Source organism: Hordeum vulgare, chromosome 5H, assembly GCF_904849725.1.
Source record: "Hordeum vulgare subsp. vulgare chromosome 5H, MorexV3_pseudomolecules_assembly, whole genome shotgun sequence".
NCBI classification, from domain to species: Eukaryota; Viridiplantae; Streptophyta; class Magnoliopsida; order Poales; family Poaceae; genus Hordeum; species Hordeum vulgare.
This window is the reverse complement of record NC_058522.1, coordinates 47,572,738-47,594,132: the sequence shown is the minus strand read 5'-3', so window position 1 is coordinate 47,594,132 and position 21,395 is coordinate 47,572,738. Positions and strand designations below refer to the sequence as shown.

General features: G+C 42.6%; 1 protein-coding gene across 1 annotated transcript; it reads left to right on the top strand.

Annotated features, from left to right (window-relative positions):
• The first annotated feature begins 4,361 nt into the window (after positions 1-4,361).
• On the top strand, positions 4,362-11,880 carry LOC123396296. The gene is made up of 11 exons (XM_045091270.1): positions 4,362-4,521; positions 4,761-4,916; positions 5,010-5,156; positions 5,276-5,427; positions 7,970-8,251; positions 8,352-8,479; positions 10,212-10,329; positions 10,439-10,531; positions 11,496-11,573; positions 11,677-11,764; positions 11,852-11,880. Exons 1-11 carry the CDS (start codon positions 4,362-4,364, stop codon positions 11,878-11,880), a joined length of 1,431 nt encoding a protein of 476 aa, XP_044947205.1.
• The last annotated feature ends 9,515 nt before the right edge of the window (positions 11,881-21,395 follow it).

The window sequence follows — 21,395 nt, the reverse complement described above, 5'->3', positions numbered from 1 at the left end:
TTGGAGTCCCGGATGAGATCCCGGACATCACGAGGAGCTCCGGAATGGTCCGGAGGTAAAGATTGATATATAGGATGGATGGTTTTGGACACCGGAAATGTTTCGGGCGTCACCGGTAGCATACCGGGACCACCGGAAATGGTCCCGGGGGTCAACCGGGAGGGGCCACCAGGCCCAAGAGGTAGCATGGGCCGACAGGGGGAGGGCAACCAGCCCAAAGTGGGGTGGTGCGCCTCCCACAAGAGGCCCAAGGCGGAGGAGGGAGAGAGGGGGGGAACCCTAGGCGCTGGTGGGCCTAAGGCCCACCTAGGGATGCGCCACCCCCTCCCCTGCCCTAGCCGCCGCACCTCCCATCTGGGGGGGCTGCCGCACCACCTAGGGGGGAAACCCCAGGGGTGGCACCCCCCTCCCCTCCTCCTATATATACGGAGGGGTTTGGGGCTGTTTTGCACACGGTTTCTTCTCCCCTCGGCGCAGCCCTGCTCCCCTCCTTGCTCCTCCTCCCACGGTGCTTGGTGAAGCCCTGCCGGGAGACCTCGTCTCTCCATCGACACCACGCCGTCGTGCTGCCGGAGATCTTCCCCAACCTCTCCCTCCTCCTTGCTGGATCAAGGTGCGGGAGACGTCACCGGGCTGCACGTGTGTTGAATGCGGAGGTGCCGTGGTTCGGCACTAGATCGGAATCACACCGTGATCTGAATCGCCGCGAGTACGACTCCATCAACCGCGTTCTAGTAACGCTTCCTCTTAGCGATCTTCAAAGGTATGAAGATGCACTCATCCCTCTCTCGTTGCTGGTCTCTCCATAGGAAGATCTGAATATACGTAGGAATTTTTTTGAATTTATGCTACGTTACCCAACACCTTGAGGGTGTAGTTGGCAAGCATGGTGGAAATCTCAACCTCAGGTATCCTCCTCTCATTAGTCACAATATCCTTCATGTACTTAGAATACAGAGATATTTTGAGCATATCTGTCAAACGCATTTGCAGAAAGACATGTCTAATCATTTCAATAAATCGCTCAAAATCCTCATCATCCCTTTTCTTGGATGGTTTGGGAGGAAAGGGCATGGGTTTCTGAACCCATGGTTCCCTTTCTTTACCATGCTTCCTAGCAGTGAAGTCGTTCTTATCGTATCTCTTATTCTTAGGTTGTGGGTTATCAAGATCAACAGGTTCAATCTCCACATCCTTATCATTGCAGGTTGAGCATCAACATGAACATCACTATCGATATTATCATTAGGCTCATGTTCGTCACCAGATTGTGTTTCGGCATCAGAAAAAGAGACATCGTTTGGACTCTCAGATGTAACAGCAATAGGGTTGCTAGCGTGCAGGTTCCTATCATCTTTCTTCTTCTTCTTCCTAGGATGACTAGGTGCATCAGTGCTAACTCCTTGAGAGTCTTGTTCAATTCTCTTAGGATGACCCTCAGGATACAAAGGTTCCTGGGTCATTCTACCGCCTCTAGTGACGACTCTGACAGAATTGTCATTCAACTCATTTATTTCTACACAAAAATAACACCATGGCAATTCTGCTGAAAACAGCGTTAGTCCGGGTTAGTTCCATTCAAATCATGCAAATTAGAGTCCAAAACAAGGGCAAAAGAGTTTGGAAAAGTAGATACGATGGAGACGTATCAGTAGGCACCACCTGTGCCTGAGGGTTTTTAGCTAGTGGAGTCACCTCATCGGCCTTCTTGGGTTGCTTCCGGTTTCCATCCACATCAATCATGGCAGTGTCCAGGTCTTGCTGATCCACCATAGCTCCCTCCCTGGTCCTCTTCCCCGCTATGAGTTGCCTGCTACTCCTCCACCGCGTCCTCCTCGATTCCCTCGTCCACCTGAGCTGTTCTGACAAGGCCTTGTGTTAGGACAGATCCACTGACGATGCAAACGTCGGATGAAGGTAGACGAAGGAGACACCAAAATCTTTCCAGCGACGAACGCCGCGTCACACGAACGCCTGTATATTGGCTTTATTTCTCACAATGTCTCAAACACATACATGGAGGTACACACGCACACACGCAACACAACCTAGAAGAACTCTCACGTCGACCGGGCACACACCACGGTTCCGACAGAGACTACATCTTCCCCGGGCCCCTCTCACTTGACTCGGCACATACCGATGTTGTGGTTCAGCAACAGACCGGCGCAATTACATCAATACAAAGGGGGGCTTTTTATACCCGGCTGCACACATACGCATGACCAGGCAACCCATGCCACTAACCGAGCTATGCACGTACACACGACCCGGCCTCACAACCGGCCACAAACTGCATGCACTCATCCTCTCCTAAATGATCTCCACTAGCTAAGTGGCGGAGCCAGAATTTGGATATAACCACTGATAGGGGGGCCTAAATACATACACACTTGCGCATATCAGTGAAATATACACTAGATACTTTAGGTTTCATCGATCGTTGGTGGGGCCAGGCCCCTTCTCGTCCCCCTGTCTCCGCCCCTAAACTAGCTAACTAACTAGCTGACTAGCCGCAATTGACCGTAGCACAGATGCACACAAAGCACGCACATGCTATTGCTTGATTCCGGTTGCGCACACGCTGCTAGGCTCTCTCATCACTGCTACGGACGCGGCCACACATCAACATCCGCACTCGATCAACACGCGCATATGCCCACGCTCGTCATGGACAAGACCTGGACGTGCACATGTCGGTCGCCACCATCACGGACATGGCTTATTGCCAACACCCCGGACCTGCCACTCGGAACCACTCCACCCATAGTTCCTTGAAAACAAGTGCAAACTTTGCATGGATTCCATCACCATGTTCCTTGTACTGATGACCCAGGTGGCCACAAACTTCACACCAATCCGACAGCCGCTCAAACTTGATCTTGAAAATCTGGCACACCCCTCCATGTATCAGGCTCACCGTATTCTTGAGAGGTTCGAAGACATTGATGCGAATTCTTACTCTAAAGAAATTACCCTCGAAATCTTGCGATTTGGGCTCAGCATAAATGAACTCACCAACTTTGCTAGATAAGGCTTTGAGTAGGGGATAAAAGCCATCTGGGAGATCATGCACTTGCATCCAAAGTTCCAGGGTGTCGAGTTCGATTAGTGAGGGTTTCGTGAAACCGTCATACTCTGCCAGCATCACGTCGTTGCCCTTGAACGACCAGGGACCCTCCTCCATAACACGTTCCTAATCCCCAAGACACCCAAACTTTGGAGTGTACAGGTTGTCTTCAAGGGGTCATATTTGCACCTGCTGAGCCAGATCCCACGCTGCCCGCATGGTTTTGAAGAAGCCATACTGACTATACTTCTTTTCCATGTGAACACGCGCAATAGCCATCCATCTTGTCGGCGGCGGCGACATCGGTTCTTCTTGCTCCACCACCAAATCATCCAAATCCTCCTCCTCGAGGCCTAACTCGTTCATCAAGGCTTCCAGATCTGAAATACCCTTTGAACTTGAATCTCCTGTCGCCATGTTGATTCCCTGACCCGAGAAATATTCAATCGGGTGCTGCTGCAAAACCCTAGCCTTCTCCACAAAACAGCCCAGACCAATGTCGAGATCGAGCAGCGGTCAAAGATCGCCGAAAGAGCGATCCAAACGTGACTGGGGTCTTCGATTGGAGAGAGGGTAGCCGAACCCTACGATGGCGATCAAGTCGCCTTCGAGGGGAGAAGAAGCCCTAAAGAGAGGGTACAACTTTGTTTGGTGCATGACTTTTTCCAAACCAACGACTTTTTCCGAACGATATATATAAAGGAAAAAGAGGGAAGCAGATTTCTTTTTGAGGAAAAATGAGGAAGCAGTTTTTTAAGGCAAAATAGGGAAGCAAAAATTGCATTAAGGACGCAGCCAAGCCCATAGACGTCAGCCCGGATCGAGCAAGTCAGGGAGGGAAAACACCCCCTCGGACCTCGGTCGCACTTCTCTTCTTTCCCAATCCCCAAACCTTCTTATTCTCTTCTTCCAAAAAAAAAAGATAAATCCCAAACCCTCGTCATATTTTTAGGCTCGTGGGCTCATTTTTAGGCCTATTAGGCTGTATATTTTGTGTATTAAAAAATCTGAAAATATATAAAAAAATAAAGGGCAGTACCGTACCTGCGCGCGGGCCCGGCCTTCAGACCCAGACACGGTCCAAAGCGTGCTGCATGGCACGCACGAGCACGATTACCGCGTGCCGGACCGGCCAGTCTAGTGCCGGGCCAGCCCGATTGGCATGGCCCGTTTGGCGAGGTATGTTCTCTCCCAATCCCCAAACCTTCTTCTTCTCTTCTTTTAAAAAAAAAAAAAAGACAAATCCCAAACCCTCGTCCGGCGCAGAGGCCGCGGCGCACGAGCTCAGAAGATGCCGAAGGTCGGCAGGCGGCGCACGAGGGGGAATCCGGAGAAGGAGAGGGAGGCCAAGAAGAGAAGCCTGCCAGAGGTGGCCTCTCCCGGCGCACCGCATGGCCGGGCTTCAGCCATGTTTGCCGCCTTTGAGGGGGGCGATGCCCCTCAAACCGAAGGTGAATCTTTTTTTCTCTACTATATGCAGTACTACTGGTTTTCCGGTTCTATGTGTATTATAGGACTAGAAAAATGCTAAACGAACACTTTTGTATGGTTATACATAGATATCTTTGTTGTCAGTGTAAGGTTGGCACCCCATGAGTCAAGGTCTAGTTCCGCCACTGATCACGACATATTGTGCCATCCATATTTACTGGTGTTTACTTGTTCATGCTGGACGATTGTTGTTCTGCAGATCGTGTCTACGATGTGGTTGAGTTCGTGACGGAGGAATCCCCGGGTCCACCCATTCCTCTGATCCATGAACCCTACATCCCGGACGAGCTAGCTTCCCACCCGGGCATACACCACGCTTTCGAGCTTGCCGAAGCTAAATACAATGCAGAAGAAGGTGAAATTAATTTCCCCTTGATTCCTTGTTTCCTCGTTAACACACTAATCGTGTGTGCTTAATCAATCCGACGATTAATTTTTCGTACATTAGACCAGCGGTATGCTCTATTCACGATGGCTCGCGGCCCTCCACACTCGTGTCTGTTCAATGAGCGTCGGCTTCTTCCAGTCCGTGAAAATGCAAAGAACGCCGTGCTTCTTGCCTCCGGATCTGTTGTCAGGCTCTCCTCTTCTCTCGGTATGAGCAATTTTGTCACATCATCTGTGCTTATTGCTGATCAACATTTTCTTGCAAACTAAGTGTTGCGAGTCTTGGTTTTTCTAACTAGTTAACACATGTGTATGCTTTAATTGCAGGCCGTGTGCCACTGAATAAGTGCTGTGGGTTGTGGTTCCAACAGGATGAAGAGAAGAAAACTGCCATTGTTTTGACGTCCGCACATCTGGTCCGCAAACAGGATCCCTCCATGATGGACCAGTGGACAGGAAAATATCACCGTGATGCTCGGGTGAGCTTCTTAACATTAATTCGGTAGTGGACAGGAAAATAGGAAGCATAGCACATATGTAATTCAAATGCCATCCTAAATGCAGTTCACACCATAGCAAATACACATAAGTGTTATGTAGCAAGCAAAATAGCCGGTAAAAGCCTAAAGTGCACATAAGGTTCAGCAGTTCACACAACAAGCTGCAAGCAGCAAGCATAATAAGATAAGTGGTAAATGACATGTTTCCCAAGCGGCCAAGCAGCAGCTCAAGCAGCCAAGCAACAGCCCAAGCAGCAGCTCAAGCAGCCAAGTAGCGTGATCATGGATCTGTCCTCAATTCTCATCCAAACAGGTGCGTGCAGTCACCACTTCATCTTCATCATCCTCGTAATCTATTTCCTCCTCCTCCAAATCTGTCTCCTGTTGTTCTTCGTCGGCCTCAAACTCTTCATCATGAAGATCTCTAACTCTTGCACACCGACGAAGCTCAGGCAGTTCACCGTAGCATCTCCATTCACACTCCAATGTATGTCATTGCCATCTCCTTCTTCATCTCCATCACTAAACACCGTGAAAGCATGATTATCTCCTCTCTCAAAACAAGAAGCCTTGTGCTTTGGATGCGTCAGTACTTAGGAGAACATCAATGTTCTTCCTCTCCTTGATCCTTTTCTTCTTGGACACTTGAGTTGACCTGTATGTACACAAGTTTATTGAGGCGTTCTGTTGTAAGGCGATTTCTCCTATTGGTATGTATCTACAAGTGCCAATCCTACTAGTCAGGAACTAGATAATAGGAACCTGAAAAAACATTGAACCAACTCCAAAGACTAACCGTCTCAAAACAACTCCAGTTTCTCTCATAGCCAGAAGAACTTGAGGTCAAATAAAGGATCTTCATAGCCATGTCCTTTAGCCTTGGAGTCTCACCTCCATACAGTCCCCACCAAGCAAATAGGAAGAGGAATTTCATAGTCAGGAACTAAGTAATAGGAACTTGAGTACTTGACAAAATATATAATTAAGTGAAATGGCAAATGAGTAATGAATTACTAACCAGGATTGTATTCACAAGTTTTGGCAAGTCGCAGCAAGAGTCTTTCCAAAGGATCCCTCTCTGCTTTGGAACTTCCCTATTTCGTAGTTCACAATTTTGTCTCTATTAATTTCATCATCATGATATAATGTCTCCACAGTCCACACAAGAATAGAAGGCTGTATTGATGTCAGAAGCATCAAATATGCTCTCATTTGCATAGCTGTAGTGTGGATTCAGCAAATAAGCAGTCAACTGCAGTGGGGCATCAAGCCTATCTTTCATCTTCTTGTCAACTATAGCTAACACATCTTTGTAGCGCACCTCGACATTGCCAAAGGCATCTTTAGTTTCCTTCTTTGCCTTCACAATCTCTCCATACACAAAGCCCATTGAGGGCCGCACATCACCATCAACCAACCGGAGGACCTTCACCAACGGCTCGAACACCTTGATGCAAAAATTCACACCCTTCCAGAAGGGCTTGTTGAAAATTATAGCTGTTGCATCTTTGCCTTTCTTTGAGTGCACATCCTTGATCTTGTCCCACTTTGAGGATACCACCATCTTCCTTAGTGAATCAGCCTTGTCTGCAAGGCTTTGCAATGTGAGCAATTGGGAAGCAAATCTGATCACTCCGGGCCTTATGATTTCTCTCTTCTTGGTGAAGGACCTCATGCACCATAAGGTGCGATGATGGCCATACACAAATATTGTGAAAAGCTTGGCTTGGTCAATTGTCTTCTTGAACTTAGCTAGGTTGCCAATTGCTTGGATCATCAAATTGACAGTGTGAGTCGCACACGAGCTCTGAAAGATCTTTGACCTCTTCACTTTCAAGAGATCCTTAGCTCTCATGTTGTTTGAAGCATTGTTGGTCACAACCCACACCACATGTTCAGCACCTAATTCATCAGTTGTCTTGTCAACCAGATTGAAGATCATCTCACTTGTATGCAGCCTGTCTGAGGTTTCCTTTGACTTGATGAAGCTAACACCTTCCGAACAATGTGTGACCAGATTCATAATGCTTCTCCTCTTCATGTTAGTCCAAGCATCAGTCATGAGAGAGCAGCCATTCTTGCCCTTCTCAACCTCTCGGTCCTCGAGTTCACTCTTGGTTCTTGCATACTCAGATTTCAGCAAAGGCTCACGGAGATCATATTGACTAGGTGGATCCAGATCTGGGCCAAATTGACCAATGGCCTGAACCATCTGCCTGAAGTCATCATTGTCAATTGTATTGAATGGTCTTGACTTATGAGTTCATTTTTGGATTTGACTTTTGAGTTGTTTTTATCTCCTTGGTTTTGCTGTTCCCCATCAGTTGCCTCTCAAATTAAATTATTTGTGATGTTTTGCTTGCTAAACTGGTAGGTGGTTACCAATTAAAAGTGAACCGGTATTTATTTATACAGTGTACTAAAAAGGATGATTTGATTTGTTGTGGCGCTCGTTTCTTTAATAACTAATTGTGAAAATTATCTTGGAAAATAGTGTCATAATTTTGCGTTTGTTGTTCAGGTCGTTGTTCACTTGCTTGATGGCACAACTGCAAGGGGCAGTCTCCTGTACCTCCAGGAGCATTATGAAATTGCTCTTTATGAGGTTACAATGCACAAACCTATTGAGTTGCCCACTTTTAATGACACGGTGCATTCGGGTCAAGATGTTTTCAGACTTGGAAGAGATGATGAAAGTTTGGATTTGAAGATAACTCATGGTAGGGTGGAATACAAAATCCCAGTCCGACATGAGAGATGCCACTACCTGTATTTTTCCTCTGATGAATCTCGTCACCGTATGGTATGTAATATAATTTAATTTTAACCTTATGTTATATATTTCAATCATGTTGCTATTTTTACTACAAATTCTAATGTTTGTCATTGTTACTATGTTGTAGTTGCATGATGATGGAGGGCCTATCATTGATTTAGAAGGGAAGGTTGTGGGACTGGTTAACAATCATATAAATGAGACTTTTGTGCCTTCCTGCATATTGCACAAATGTTTGGATTTCTTGAGTTTCAAGTACATATTTTCGCTCTTTCACTTCAATTCTTTGTCAGTGCTAATGTATTTTTTATTAGTTTTTTGCCTTTTATTTTTGTTGAAATTAAACTCACATGATTAAAAAAGTAATCTCATGCCTGACTTGTATATTCCCATAATTATTGTATGTACAATATTGTTTGCTAAGTTTTCATTTTTTACTACATTTAGTGTTTATCCATTCTTGTATAGAATTTGCATGACCACAAAATTATATTTGAACTGTGATTTCTTAGCTATTATCATGTTTGAATGAATTGCTAAAAATTGGTTTAGCATAATTATGTACGTGAGGCCTAGGTGGCTACAAGTGAAGAACATTATAGGCAAAAAGATACAACTAGTAAAATTGAGTCGAGTCGTCGGGTTACCGACTTGTGGATTAGTTGAGACTCGCTACGATTAGTCGTGCCTAGTTGTATACTAGTTGTTAGCTACCATGCGTTATAAATAAATTATAGTAAACACTATTATAAGTGACCTCAGCTAAGTTCATAATATGTACCAAAGAAGTATCCAACGAAAAAAGGCAGCACAATCCAGAACTAGTCCATAATGCATCAAAGAAGTTCCCAATGACAAAAGGCAATCCAGAAGTTCTCTCTACTCCATGTCTTCATCCCTCCATCACATCACATTCTTTGGCCCTACTAAAACATCCAATTGATCAATCAATAGAAATTCACCAACTTCATGGCTTGGTCTAACAACACTTTGTTGCTCCTTTCTCCTCCATTGTTGTTGTCGCAGTCCATGTCCTAGTAGTTGTTCCTCTCATCTTCACCCTCAACCATGGTATCTTCGTTGTGCTGCTCCTCAATCTCTTCTTCATCAACTGTCCGCACCCTCTTCCTAGCATAAATGATATGCGAGTCTATGGGTCGATTAGTAACACCATGAGTAGTCCTTTCGAAGACCCGCCCTCTTAGCATTTCCGTACCACCCATGGCTGAGATCAACATCACCCCAAGTCAATGCAACACCAACACCTTCTTGATAAACAGGTTTGGCATAAACATCAACCCATTCATTTTCCCACTGAAATTGCACCACTTGTTCTCTTCCAATTGCATCAATCTGTGTCTCTAGCAACTTCATCACCAAGGTTGCATCAAGTGATTCAACGGAGACATTATCATACACCAAGAAGATGGTACCTTCTGGAGTATCCATAAGTTAGTTGACCAGCGTCCCTTCATGTCGGTCCACCCATCTGACATGAATGTGTAGGCATATTCTTTCCATGCCAACATGTGTTTCAGTTGAAATTATTTGTCTTGGCATTGCCCTTTCAAGCAATGGGCATCCCCACATCATGGTAACTTCGTGATCTGTAATCAGGACCATACTGCCCTATGGAATCCAATAGAATCTCCTAGCTTGAATTAATGATGTACAGTGGCAGGTTATTATCATAGAAGAAGTTAGCTACATGATCATCAACGGGCGGTTTTTGTTCCTTTGTCTTGTTGTATTGTCCAAGTTTAGTCACTTCATTGAATTTTGCATGTTCCGTAAACTTTTTGTATCTTGGGTATAGGACCTAAATTTGATGTAAAGATTCAGTTTTTCTTTTGGTAACTTCGCTGTCCAATTTTTCTGGCATAATACTTTTTTGAGCAGGGTTTGAACTAATGTCTCATAAGTGTAATAATTCTAAGATCTTTCCTAAAGTTTTTGTAACATTTGGTCTCGATTATATTTGGTATAGGTGCATGCCTCGACTGCATCTTGGAATGACCTTTACTACCATCAAGCTTTTAGACCCTGTTTGTATCGAGAGGATGAAGCGTAAGCATAACATTGAGTCCGGTCTCATTGTTCAACAGGTATAGACAGCGGCATTCACCTTTATTTTAATTTATCCTTGTTATTAGTTTCTTCTGGAACTGTTTTTCATATGTATATTATGGAGTAATCATGATAATTAAACATTAGGTGTCAAAAGGATCGCATGCCGAGAAACTGGGAATCCGCAAAGGTGATGTTATTGAAGGTTTTCATGGAAAATACGTTTCTACGACAATTGAGGTTTGTGCATTGTGTATGTATTAGATTTTAAAATTTTGCTACAACCAAATATAGCTACTCTCTAATCAACTGTAGGTTTAATCTCCCACGTATATACAAGATCAGGTTGATGGGTTGTGATATAATCCAATAGGGAGGAGTTATCATGCATTCTGAATTAGAAAGTCTAGACTGTCTAACCACCTCCTTGCTTCATGGCCAGATGGATTAACTTTCTGCATGCATAACTATCTGCACGTGAGATATGCCAGGCTGGTTGTTCTCATCAATTGGATGCAAGAATACATAGTGTATGTTATGCGGTTGGCACATATTTATCCCGTCGCTAAGATTAAAGAGAGTACATAGTACGTAGGGTGTAAATATGTTGAATTGTACTACTAGTGGAGGTGTTTTTTATATGAAATCTTTAGAGTTGTAGCCATTATTGTCAGCGGTACAGGATATGTTATTTTCCCTGGTTCCGCTAAAGATGGGCCTACTAGGGGTATGTTAGAGCCTGGCAGCCCTCTGTGAAGGAAATACGGGTACTCGGGGAATCATGGTGGCTATCGGGAGCGGTAAAGAACAGGCATGATCCTTCCTGTCAGCTTGATTTCTTGAGCAGCAGAACTGTTTGCAGCCCTCTTAAATTGTCCATCCGGTGAAAGCGTAAAACTGAGGTGAACTCAAAAACCTTCTCTTCTTACGCTGTCTCTAAAATACCCGGGGTCAACAAGTGCAATGATGATCACCCCAGCGTGCTCATGATGACCTACGACTTATAGGTATCACGATGAGGGGTTCATAATCGTCAATGTCACCTGAGCCCACCGCCCTATCCTCTTACAAACCCGTGTGAGCCGTGTAGGATAGGTTGACTAGGATCGTATGTGGCGTTAAGCATGATAGGCTCCTGTTTGTAGGGTGTATTTTCTACATATATTTATATTCTTTTATGTGACACACTTGACTATTTCGCCAGTTGGAGAACATGTTGGTTGACTTATGCTGGGATCATTTTGATCAGAGGAATAAATTATATGCAGCAAAAGACGTTTCGGTAAGTCAAATCTATGGTGTAATTATGAGCTGCTTAATTCATGCTGACCAAAGCAGTATGAGAGAGATGTTTTGAGAACTTAATTCTATTGATTGCTGTATAGGTTCTAATATTTAATGCTGCCAAACTTTGCCGAAGAACTAGAAATTTGACTGTAGTTGTATCAGATTGTGGAGAGGATATTATAGAAGGTAAACACCTCACATTTTATAACATTTTTTTTTCACCTTGAACTTTTCATATTCAATGGAACTGTGATGTTTTTACTATTTGTGTAGGCACTTATCCTATCACCATTGAAGAATAAAGAGGTCATGTGAGTCTTTTGTGTTTCTTGAGCTTCGTAAAAGGTAAACTTAGGATTTCATATTCCCCTCTGTTTAGATTCAGTACATTTGAACACAAATTGGGAGGTTATAGAGGATATATTATGTGTGGTAAATAACTTCATGAAGAAAGTGTATCTCATTCTGTTTGTAACAGGTTGTTCCGTCTGATCGCTTTAGGGATTTAGTTTTGTTCTGCCTTGCCATCTCGTTACATCTTAAATAAGAAAGTGCAGAAAAAATTGTGTCACCTTAAGTTAGCCAATTAACCCTTGGTCGCTAGCGGAACATGATCGCCTAGCTTTGTTAGTCTTTCCTCCATGGATGAAGAAAGAGACTTGATTACATCCTCCTTTATAAGACAGAGTTTTTAATTAGCTCATAATTCGGTTCAGGATCTCCCATCTACAATGTTTCATAACGTAATGTCGTTTTTTTTATCTCACCTTGAACTTGGTGTTCTATATGCCTCAAGATTGCACAGCAGTGGTCTTACTGTGGTCTGTAGAGAGTCACTCATGTTGCCATATTCATGCAGGAATTTCGATCTATCTAATCGAACCTTGATGTTTTTTATTTGTGTAGACACTTGGCTGCTGCTGGCCTTCATGGATGAGTCAATGGAATTAACCCTTGCATCCCAATTACAGATCAAGTTGGGCGTAATCTTTTTTGTTGTCAGACAAGAACTTCAAATTATGGTGTCTTTGAACCCAACTTAGCTTAGAGCATAACCCGTATGTTATTGGCTACCACTTATGTTGAGTCGTGTGAAACTCGCGTCCTGTCTGTATGCTAGACTGAAATGTTTGGACCGTAGAAGCCACATAGTAGCTGAGGGTACATCATGTGGTCCTTCAGATTTTCAAATTCGACCAAGAAAGTTTGTGGCTGTGTACTCCTTTGTTATCAAGATAACAGGTCAGGCTGGGCATTTGGTTAAGTTGAACCGACCGGTTTGGTTCTTTGGGTTTTGAACAAATTCGGTTTTGAGAAAGTGATGACTGATTGATCATTTGGAGAACTTCGAACCGAGGATTTAGTGGACTGAGATTTTGGTTCTAACGAGGCCAAACAAGAATGTATGCTTGTGGTTCCTACTGTTACACCAAGACAAGCAGCCGGATAACACAAGTAAGTAGAATCAAATAAGTGAAATAGTGTGCTATTATTATTTTCATTTAAGATGATGCGGATAAAACATTGTTACTGCAGAAAGAAGAAAACCATGGCGATTCAGCGAAGGATTATGAGTGAGTACTTACCAAGGTTTTTTCTTCTTCTCGATTTTGTTTATTTTCCAGGCGGGAACGGAAAAACCGGTGTCGAGAAAATCTCAGAATTTTCGGAACATTTTCACCCTAAATTTTCAAATGAATTTTGAGTTCAAAAACTTTAAGCTTGAAAATACATTGGATTAAACCTATATATGTATGCAAGAAAGTACTTCATGTTCAAGTGGCCAGCGCACCTTGCTTTGTTCCAAACCTCGTGGGTTCGCGCCATCGATATTGTGCCACGGCCAGAATTTTAGTTTCCAAACTAACACTTAGTCCTTGTTCGGTTGACATGGATTTAGAAAGGGTTTGGGAGGGATTGGGGTGGATGTAATCCCCTACAAGTCAAAATCCATCCCAATCCTCTTGAGAAGAGGTGTAATCGAACAAGGCCTTAAGAAGGCAGTTCACCTCTAACATGACTCATTAATCTTTAGGTGTTTCATACATATAACTGTTCGAAATAAAGGACAAGACACAAAGCACAGTAAATCATTCTCTTTATTGATGATTGAGTACAAGTATATATAGCCCCTGAGGAGATGCATCCAATAGACGCGATGGTTTGAAGAGACACGAGCGAACAGTCGCGTCCCTTGTGCATGGCGGTTAGGGATAGTGGAGATTCTCCTTAATTAACACGTGGGTTAATTAAATCTCAACACTCCCCCTAATCTACGCTATCCTTGTAGACATTGTCATCTTAAAAGCTCCTGCAAAAACCCTGTGGAAAAAATGTGAGGAGTATAATATTTGATGTGTTGCCAAAACTCCTTCAAACCAAGTGAGAAAAATAAGGAGAAAATGCTGCAACATATAATAGTTGTTGTCTCCCTTAACTCAATATGTGAGAATCATAGAGTTTAGAGGAAAATAAATATGTCATATATACTTTTCTAAAAACCCCGGCGGGGAAAACAGAAAGTAGGACATATGATCTTGTGTTGATATTACCTCATTAAAAACCTTCATGAGAACCTATATAGTAAACTCATGGAGGAAAAAAGAGTATAATATGATGCATTGAACAGGAACAATTCAGGAAGATACTCCCCCTGGTTCTTGCAAACTTCGAAGCCGTCACATACCAATTTCATGAATATATTTCTAGAATGTAGATGTTGGTATAGACTTCGTGAACAAATCAGTCACATGATTTAACTTGCAAGATCTGCAATACAAAGATATTGCTTATTTGTAACCTGTTTGCATCCGGGCAACACAAGAGACATTATCGTTGAGATAATGGTTGGTGGGTGTAGCCATGAGGTCTGTTTCGAAGACTCTTTATGAGAGGGCTACCACACCTAGTAGGAACACTATGCTTGTCTATGATCTGACATAGCGGGGATCTGATCAATGTATCCAATGATACTGGTGTTCAGATTTCTCTGAAACTTGAAAAACCAGGACAAGATGTTTGCTGCCTTTGAAGACATCGATAGATATTCTTGAGTCCCAACCAATTGCGTTTGGTGGATCCAATGGCCTTATGGAACGTTGAGTCCCAATATCTCATTTCCATCGTCTCTTGGTCTAAATAGATCTTTCTCTACATCTAGAGAATGAACTACCATGAGAGTTATGGATGGATAAGATTTGTCCATAATGAATTTCTCCAATATATTTTGGATATAGACAACATAGTATACCTTAATGTAGGAATGAAGGTGTTCAAGTTGTAGTAACGAGCGGTATTTTGGTTTACCCAAATCCTTCATTTTAAACTCCGTCATTTAGATGATTACATGTGTCATCATTACATACACACAAGCATGGATAATCATCATTGTAGGAGTAATCCTTGTGCATAAGGAACTCGCTACGCCGGTTGTACCATATGTACCGACAACAATAAGTCGTATGGTGACTTACCGATTTTTACACAATGTATGTTGCATTTTGCATTTCGATTCAGAAGTGAGATTCCATCGTGAATCAATCATATATGTCTGAATCTAGTGATCCACATGGATATGTGATCACTACATCTATCCATTGCATAGATAGATGATTTTGTACTGCCAATGATATAAGTTATCGGAAAGAGATTCCACCTCTAGAGAATAGTTGGGTATCTGCGTGAACCCTTGTGCTACAATACTTTCTCTTTGTTTCACCACCTCGTTGTTCTCAATTCTGTTTCCAGAAGAAAACTGGTATAGGTATTGCTTATGAATACCTTTCCATTATTGAGCAAGATCATTTTCACCTAGATTATACACTTTGCTTGAGTTTAGTCCGAGTGTTGTTCACACTTTGCCATGGCCATGGTCTTTGGATCTGAATCATGTGAAAGGTTTTGCAATCTAGTTGAAAAATGTATGTCGACTTTCTGGTTATATGATTCTCCAGAATCTATATATCAATATATAGTTGATGGAAATATCATTACCCATGGTGACTACTCGCGTTTTCCCATTGCGATTGAGTCGGGTATTCCGATGTCCCGGTCATTGTGTGCACTATGACCTGGGTTGGTGGAGGTTTCCCATCCTCTGGGTGTACTACCCATTAGGTGTCTGTCAACGTGAAGTTGACTTGCATTTACTGATTCATAGGCCTTGATATCCTTGCTTGCAAAGAAACTGAATCCTAATGTACTTTTTCCATACATCTCCCCCTATTGCATCGAACGAGGAGTGGAGTGGTTTTTGTTGGTACCTACACTCTTTCAAGCGTACTTTTGTAGGATTGTAGGATTGTATGACACCATTATATTCAGTAAATGAGTCTGGCAGGTTATTTGCAATGTGTTACAAATCTTCTGAACGCATGGTTCAGATCTTTGAGTACGTGGATTTGAGGCAGAAATGTGTTGAACATTTCACTAATTTCCTTGCATTCTTCATGGTACTTGAATTCTCCCCCTAATGCCTAGAAATATTCCTCATTGAATCAACATACTGGCCTTGAATAACTCCCCGTGTGAGGGGCTTGATGTATTGACGGAAATACAGTTATTCCTAACATAGATCCCAACTATATGTTGAGGGGTCAATGATGTATGTCAGGTGGTGATATTGGTATGCAACCGAATTACCGCAGATGGGAAATACTTGGTAGATTTCCACGTATGAAAGATAGAGGGGAATAATATTATGCAGTTATGTCATGAGCGTGTAAAACTGCATGACTCCAACGCAAAGTTGGTAAGTTGCAATTACAAAGTAAGGATAATGCAATGAGCTTAACTCTTTGGATAAAGGATTCTACCAAACCATTTTGGGTCTAGACATTAGGACAAATTGCTAAACTTTAATCCAAGCGCCATATAGAAGGTACTTAAGGAGAATTCGACAATGTTATCCATTTGATTTGCTTGAAATCGATGTCAGGATAATGAGCCAATGGTTTCGTGTGAATAAAGCACACACTCAAGACCATCATATAGATATGTCTTTGAGAGCCATGGAATACCTAAATAGTCTAGTCAATGGATGGAAAGAGCCACTTACCTCAACTTGATGCATTCAAGGAGTCTGAGGGGTTCAGCGTAGACTTTAAGGTGCGTGAGCCTTAAAATTAGCTTCCCCGTGTCACGTGTAGTCCACATAAAATTCAAATATTGTTAGAATTTAGCATCATAATAATCATAAACTATTAGAATTGCTGACAGTTTCGGTTTCAACCCAATGTCTCGATGACCAAGGCGAGTATGCCAAGTTTGTCATGTACAAGACATTTTGGGAAACTATCTTGGGCGCAACATGTGCTACGGGTTTTGTAGTATGTGTAATAAAATTCAGATGATACATAGAGAATGTGCTTGCCATATTCGTTGCATATGGTAAAGAGAAGTCATTTCTCTTTGTTGTCATCATAAGTTTCGCTATGGAAACTATTTTGACGGATATCTCTATAGTTTAGTAGGGTACGAGTTAAACCGGGAAGAAATAAAGCATCTTCGCATTACTCGAGTACCCAGAGGGATAGTAAATATGACTTGAGTTGAGCCAACAAATACCTTATCACGTTTAGTGATTTTAAAATATCTCCTTTGTCAACGAGAGTGGAAACATTTCACTTCCCTAAGCATAGAGTTTGTGGTGCATATGTCCACAAGGCACAGATCATGTTTCATCAGATTGACTCCCGTAAAAGTCTATATGTAGACATGAAGATTCTCAATCTGAAAATCATTGTCAGACATATAGATTACATTCAAATGTAATATGTACCAAAGTGCTGATACAATATATTGTGATATACAATATATGATGAAAACAATGCTTATGTTGTTAATACAACATCATAAATGGACATAAATAAATATTGACCACTCAGGAGATTGAGAGACTAGTCGAAGTCTTCAAACATGTTAGTTGAGGCATATTCAACATTCATGTTCTCCGTGTTCATAGGGTCCCGTCACAGCAGGTGATGTCAGATTGAAGATTGAAGTGAGCTTCAAACCTTTGCCCTTGAGGTTCATTGTGTCACAGGAATTGCTGATACAGAATAATTAGATGCTAAGATCTAGATCAATATAACGCCTTGTTATTATAAGACAACATTTTTCTGTTAGCGATGTGATGAATCCAGGATTGCACACATTATCCCATGAGACACAAGAGTGATCATGATGTTCATGGCCCAGATAGGGCAGTGCTGGCCATTGAGGGCGAATGCCTCAAATTCTATAGCCATATATTACCTCTATGGGTAAACGAGAGATAATTAATTTACAGTTAGTAAATTAAAGACCATCATGATTGATGTTGTAATGAACTTAGCAAAATAAATGGGTATTTCAAGAAATTATCTTGAAACCATTAGTGTGAATCTCCAATTGCTAAATATGACACCTTGAAGATAATCTTCAAAATGGAGTAGATCTCGCAGCACTAGGGAGTATAATTTGATGAAATCGATAGATACTTACTCATAATGCCTTATGTCATGACTTAGTAAAATGTAAATCAATCATAATGTCAAAATGACAAAATGTAGGATTTAACAGTAATGATGGTAATCTACAAGCAGTAGATCTACACACTACGTTATGATCCCAAGCATCAATTTGAAGAAATCACTTTAAATTTTGCATCAATATTTGCAAGAAATTAAAAATATCAATTGCAAATAGATGTATTAATCTCGACACATAGCAAAAATGGAGATACATACATTCCGGAATACATCGTACTCAACGGAGAAACAGTACTGCAGAGATACTGAATTTATCTTTGCAAGAGATTTAAAATCTCTATTGCAAATGGATGTAATTAATCTCAACACGTGATAAACGTGGAAATATATTACATCAAATTTAGGTCTGAAATAAAACTCCGTACTCAACAGAAATACACTACTATTGTGATGAATAATAATGATGTTGCAAACTTGATGCTCAAGTGAGAACTTGAATTGTATAGATCTCAAATTAAATGAGATGATCTTGTATCAAGTTGCAAGATAATTCAGCAGAGTGAATTAATGTTTTGCGAGAGAAAATTGATCTCAATCGCAATGATATAATTTTGCGAGAAAATATATTTTTTTCAATCGCAAATCAAAATTGTTTTGCGAGAAAACTTAATCTCAATCGCGGAAAACAATGTCATTGTATAGGGAATTGCAATAGCAAACACACATACACACATTTCTGGAATTTTAAAACTCAACAGAAAATGAGTTAATTGCATATTCATGCATATACATGGTCTAAAGATGACAAGTGCTAATGAATAACACTAGTAGTTTGACCATGTTGAATTATGGAAGAGATAAGGTTCATCTCTTTTCTCCTGAGCGATTTGCACCAAGAGAAATCATGTAACTGCCTCGTGGCCATTTTGGTTGGACGGCCAGGGCCTCGACTATGGTCCCGCCGTCGTCTCCGCCTTGGGGAGCCGAGGTAGTGGCCGCCTCTAGGGACGGAAAGAGGAGCCACTGCGCTGCACGCGCTTCAGGCGGCGGCGGTCGGAGGAAGGAGCCACCGCGGCACGCGCGCTTCAGGCAGCGCCGCATCGTCGACGACGGCAGACGTCGGAGATGGCAGGTGCGCGACGAGGCCGTTGTCGGACGCCGCGTCCTTCAGGCTGCAGTGCACTGAGGTGCGTGGCTGGCGGCGATGTCGACGACCGCTGGGGTCGGAGATGGCAGGCGCAGTAGCATGTTGCCGTCGCTCAGGACGCGCTAGGGATCGCTACGCCTCCGCATCGCGAGGATGCATGCTGCTATTTGCGCCGGAGCCGCGCGCGGGAGGCCATGGAAGCCTTGTTGTACATCGCCTGGAGCCTTGCTGTGGGTCAGCGGTCACAGGCGCCGCCCTGCTACTCGAGGGACGCCTTCATGTAGGATGGGAACCGCGCCTCTGGCTGCTTCGGGCTGGAGCGTTGGGCCTCCGCCACCGATGACGAAGCCGTGCAGCAGATCACCGCTGGCACCGTCGGCCGCAACCAGCGTCACTGATACCTTGTGCGGCCATGCCAGCAGCGAGCGGCATTTCCCCTCCATTTTACGCACTTGGATGAGAGCGATTTGCTTCTATGCACAAACGTAGAGGAAAAATAACAATCAGATCGATGATTGATTAGAAGAAGATAAGATATTTTCTTGATTGATTCCTCTTTTGTACGCCTTCTTGCTGTTGATGGGAAGTTGCCGATCGGATCGCCATGTTCAGCGCCAAGGGCGCCATGGCCTGGATCGGGGTTGCAGCCGGGCTACTTGCCCATCAAAGATCTGGATCGTCTGCAACCGTCGCCCCAATCCATGAGGACGAGCGCCATCCTTGTTCGTTGTTCCCAAGAACGACTCCATCGCAACCACCGTTGCTTTCGCGGTAGAGCGTGCTGATAACGTGTTCGAAATAAAGGACAAGACACAAAGCACAGTAAATCATTCTCTTTATTGATGATTGAGTGCAAGTATATATATAGCTCCTGAGGGGATGCACCCAATAGACGCGATGGTCTGAAGAGACACGAGCAAACAATCGCGTCCCTTGTGCATGGCGGTTAGGGATAGTGGAGATTCTCCTTAATTAACACGTGGGTTAATTAAATCTCAACAATAACTCCGTGCATGCCCTTCGAGCTTGAAGAGGTGCCGAGGCTCCGTAAAAAAAGCATCGAAAAGAAATAGGGTGTACACTCTTTGAAATTTTTTGAACGAAAAAATTAAAACAGGCCGCCCATCAGACGAATCCGAGTTGACAAGATGTCACGGTTCAGCTTAGACCGAGATTGCATAGTTAAGAGGAAACCCTATTTAGAGCCAACATGCGCCGGTTAAAGGAAAATTTTGCTAACCGACGCGTGCAGCGCTCCGTCATGGGCCGACCCATTTAGAGATCCGATCTGTGTTTTAGCCCATGAACTTTTTTGAAAATCGACGAACATAAGTTAAAAATTATGATTTTATTTTCAAAATTGATGATTGTTTTTCTGAAAATAGATGAACTTTTTTTTGAAAATCAATGATTTTTTTCCGTATTCTGTGAACTTTTTTTCTGAAAATCGATGAACTTCTTTTTGAAAATCAATGATTTTTTTCCGTATTCTGTGAACTTTTTGAAAATACATAAACATCTTTAAAAAATCGGTGAACTTTTTTTATAATCATTGAACTTGTTTCGCAAATCTGTTTCTTTTTAAAATTCTATGTACTTTATTTCGATTTGTAAGGACCAACACATTCTATATGGGCCAGCCTACGAGAAGGAGCGCTGCAGGCGCCAGTTTGCCTAACCGGCGCTGAAGCGCCATATAGGACCTCCCTAGTTTAGGGTACAATTGATCGGAATTTTATTTTAAGGGTTCATTTTGTCCGACCAATACAAATCAAAGTTTGAATTGGACTTTTTCCATCCAAATAAAGAGCCAGAGTACCACACGATACAGGTACGTGACCATGTCCAAGTTTTGTACCACCTTATTAGCGTGTTATTTGGACCCTTGACCGCGTCCTATAATAATCTACATAGTTATGATTTGTCCATGTCTTCCTTTTCCGACGGTAGCATTCAGGGCCAAGACTCTTAGTTACGTTCCCATTTTTTTATCACGTTACCCATAACAATATATTAGGAATCTGTAAGTAAAGACGTTTTTTTAATCACGTTACCCATAGCAATATATTATGAATTTGTAAGTAAAGATGTGATGGTCCAATATGTTTGTACATACATAGCAAAGGGGCCCGTGCGTTGCAACGGGAGAAAAATAATTAAATCTCCAATGGTGTTGATCATATTATGTCTTTAAAATTTT